The following is a 3,244-nucleotide window of genomic DNA, read 5'->3' on the forward strand; positions in this document are numbered from 1 at the left end:
GGGTGTAGGGGCTGGAGGGGATTACAGAGATAGGGAGGGGGTGTAGGGGCTGGAGGGGGTTACAGAGATAGGGAGGGGGTGTCGGGACTGGAGGGTGTTACAGAGATAGGGAGGGGTGTAGGGACTGGAGGGGATTACAGAGATAGGGAGAGGGTGTAAGGGCTGGAGAGTTTTACAGAGATAGGGAGGGGTGTAGGTGCTGATTGGATTCCTCCTGTATCTGTGTTCCTGATGTGGACAGTCACTGTCCAGTTTCCGTGTCAGTGAACATGGAGGGCGGTTCTCTGTCTGACCCGAGCCTGTGATGGAAATGCTGGAGCAAGGACGAAGACCTTACCTTGTGTCGCTGCACCATCGCCAAGGCCAGCGATCTCCTGCTTGGGAAACAGAAAGATGCACACTGTTTATTAACAAGCAGAACCAGGCGTCTTCACCCCCTGCTGTCCCTGAGAGTACGTGTGGTATAACATTTGAGCAGACCCCCACCTTCCCATGGCAATGAGATTGACCTGTTTACTCTCTCAGGTCAGAAGTGTTAGTTCCCCGAACACTGGTGACACTCTATCCTGTTCACCACTTGGCCAACAGTTTATTGAAAGGTTTTATCATAAATCACTCGGGACAGTTTGGAGGCCACCGCAGAGTAGTTCATTAGAAATCGTGTGTTGGAGACAGTGACCCGACGGTAGGAGTGTTGCAGTTAGCTGTGGAGCTGGAAATGCAAGTAAACCAAAGAGACTGCATGCTGGGGACTCCGTGATAGGTCAAGAGCAGCTGGATCGCTCTATGTGGCCGCCCTACTATAGGAAAGATACAGAGGCTTTGGAGAGGGTGCAAAGAAGGTTTACCAGGATGCTGCCTGGACTGGAGGGCTTGCCTTCTGAAGAAAGGTTGAATAAGCTCGGACTTTTCTCTCTGGAGAGAAGGAGGAAGAGAGGAGACCTGATCGAGGTGTACAAGATAATGAGAGGAATAGAGAGACAATAGCCAGAGCCTTTTCCCCAGGGCAGAAATGACTGGTATGAGGAGTCATACTTTTAAGATATTAGAACAACGGTGTAGAGGGGACATCAGAGGTTGGTTCTTTACACAGAGAATTGTGAATGCATGGAATGTGTTGCCAGCGGGTGGTGGTGGAAGTAGAGTCATTAGGGACATTTAAGCGCCTGCTGGACATGCACATGGCTAACAGTGAGTTGAGGGGTGCGTAGGTTAAGTTACTATATTTTACATTAGGATTAACCCTCGGCACAACATCGTGGGCCAAAGGGCCTATTCTGTGCTGTACATCTCTATGTTCTATCCTGCTAAAACAAAAGCCAAGAATGAGCTGTAGGAATTACCTGGAGCTCTGACAGGACCCAGCTCAAAAGGCTGGGGAGCTCAGAAAGCATCAAGGCTGGGGGAAGCTGTGAGGGGCTCTCAGGGAAATCTGGAGGCTTTCATGTTTCAGTGCAGCTGAGAGAGTGGACCAGGGGATTGGACAGACTCAGTGTGACTTTCTTGGCGCTGGAATGTTGGAGAGCTGCTTGTGAAGGGGTCAGTCCATGGGGTGCAGTGTGCGAGTCCTGGAGAATGAGATTCATCCACCAGAAGAGAAACAGATCCTGAGGCAGGTCATTGATGCAGTTGCTCCTGGGAATGGGGTTTAAGGCTGTTCCAGTAAAAGGGAAGATGTGAAGTTTAATAACCATGGTGCCTAAGCTGGGCTTTGGAGGGAGTGGGGGGGCAGTTACTGAGATAGCCATGGAATCCGTCTCAATTGCTTTGCTATCTGATGTGCACCGTGTGGAGTTTGTTGATAGTTTATTACCCATACTGACCACGTGTCAGAAATAAGTTATACAAGTATTGCAGATTCTAGCGTTGTATTGTCATGGACTGTCGTTTGTTCAAAACGAGCAATTGTGGCTTTGTTTTATCACCAAGTCCTTGGATTTACTCTGATACAAATGAGCAGTGTCAGAGCAGACTGCAGGAGAGGGTTGAGGGACTGTGACCCCATCTATCCAGGGGAGTCAGTAACAGACCCCTTCACTACAGTGACTGCTCCACAGATGGTGCCTCTGGACTAGTAACTCAGAGGCCTCAGGCTGATACTCAGGGATATGGGTTTGTATCTGAACATGGTGGGATTTTACATTCAAGTCAGAGTCAGCAATGGACTGTGGCCCTTCGGCCCATTGTATCTGTGCCTGTCATCAAACTTGCGTCTATTCTTCATAAAACCAGAGGCTATAAATCAGAAATTGTGGGAAAGGATCTGCAACCCTGCCAACCCACGATAGACCCACAAAAGCGAAATTGGCCAACGGTACCAAAATATACCCAGAATGCCTCAGCAGGGACCAAGCAGGCTGACAAGCCAAACCACACAGCACTCACAGACAAGGGGATACAGTTCAAACTCCCACCAACAGTGTCAGAGCAACACAGTTATCCCAAAGCCCTGAGAGCAGTTTCACAACCCAGCAATACCAAAACCACACAAACAGCAGGTCAGACAGAGAGGCTCCAGCAAGGACATGCTCCAGGAACAGTACAATGGAAGAACCTCCCTACTTCAGAGGAGACATTAACACTGTCAGGATGTTGTGTAGAGAATCATAACATTCCTCCGATAACTATTTTCCAATTCACATCATTGTAACTAGATTACCAGATACATTGTATTTTCCCCATTTCTAATTAGTCTTATTGTACAGCATTATTACAAAGACTGGCCTCTACCTCAGCTCTAGGAAGAGAGATTCTGATCTACCTATACAGACTGTCAGCGCTGTGTCAGCCTAATCAGTTTCTCCTCCAGCCATATCGCTTGTAATAAACAGCTTGTCAATTTCACCCCGGCTGGTTTGTGTGGTCTCTCCTTTATTGGGCAAATTTCTCCAACAGAAACAAAAACAGAAATTGCTGGAAAATTCACTCAGGTCGGGTGAGGGGTTCTGAGGAAGGGTACCTGGACCTGAAATGTTAACTCTCATTTCTTGCCACAGATGCTGCCATACCTGCTGAGCTTTTCCAGCAATGTCTGGTTTTGGTTCGTGGATGCAAGCCCCATGTCCCAGCGTACCCCTGTACTCTTGGTTTTAAATCTCCAGTCATGCTTGCTGTCCCTTGTTCACAAGCTCTCCTTTCTTCTTCTATACTCTCCTGTGCTGCTGGTTCCTGAGTGGGATTGTGTACAATCATCTCACAAATCCTGGGGAGGGTTGCTGAACAAAGAGAGCTTGGAGTGCAGGTT

The 3,244-nt window shown here is 48.4% G+C and overlaps 1 protein-coding gene across 1 annotated transcript in view; it reads right to left on the reverse strand.

The window, feature by feature from the left end:
- LOC122548112 (disks large homolog 4-like) overlaps positions 1 to 1,694 on the reverse strand; it is a 12,329-nt gene extending 10,635 nt beyond the window's left edge. Inside the window, exons 1-2 of the mRNA XM_043686671.1 lie at positions 1,490 to 1,694; positions 338 to 400 (exon numbers count right to left, since the gene is read on the reverse strand). Of these exons, the coding sequence (XP_043542606.1) occupies positions 338 to 400; positions 1,490 to 1,694 (268 nt within the window). The remainder of the gene's footprint in view (positions 1 to 337; positions 401 to 1,489) is intronic.
- Positions 1,695 to 3,244: the final 1,550 nt, after the last annotated feature.

The sequence above is a fragment of the Chiloscyllium plagiosum genome, unplaced genomic scaffold (genome assembly GCF_004010195.1).
Source record: "Chiloscyllium plagiosum isolate BGI_BamShark_2017 unplaced genomic scaffold, ASM401019v2 scaf_13069, whole genome shotgun sequence".
In the NCBI taxonomy this organism is placed as follows: domain Eukaryota; kingdom Metazoa; phylum Chordata; class Chondrichthyes; order Orectolobiformes; family Hemiscylliidae; genus Chiloscyllium; species Chiloscyllium plagiosum.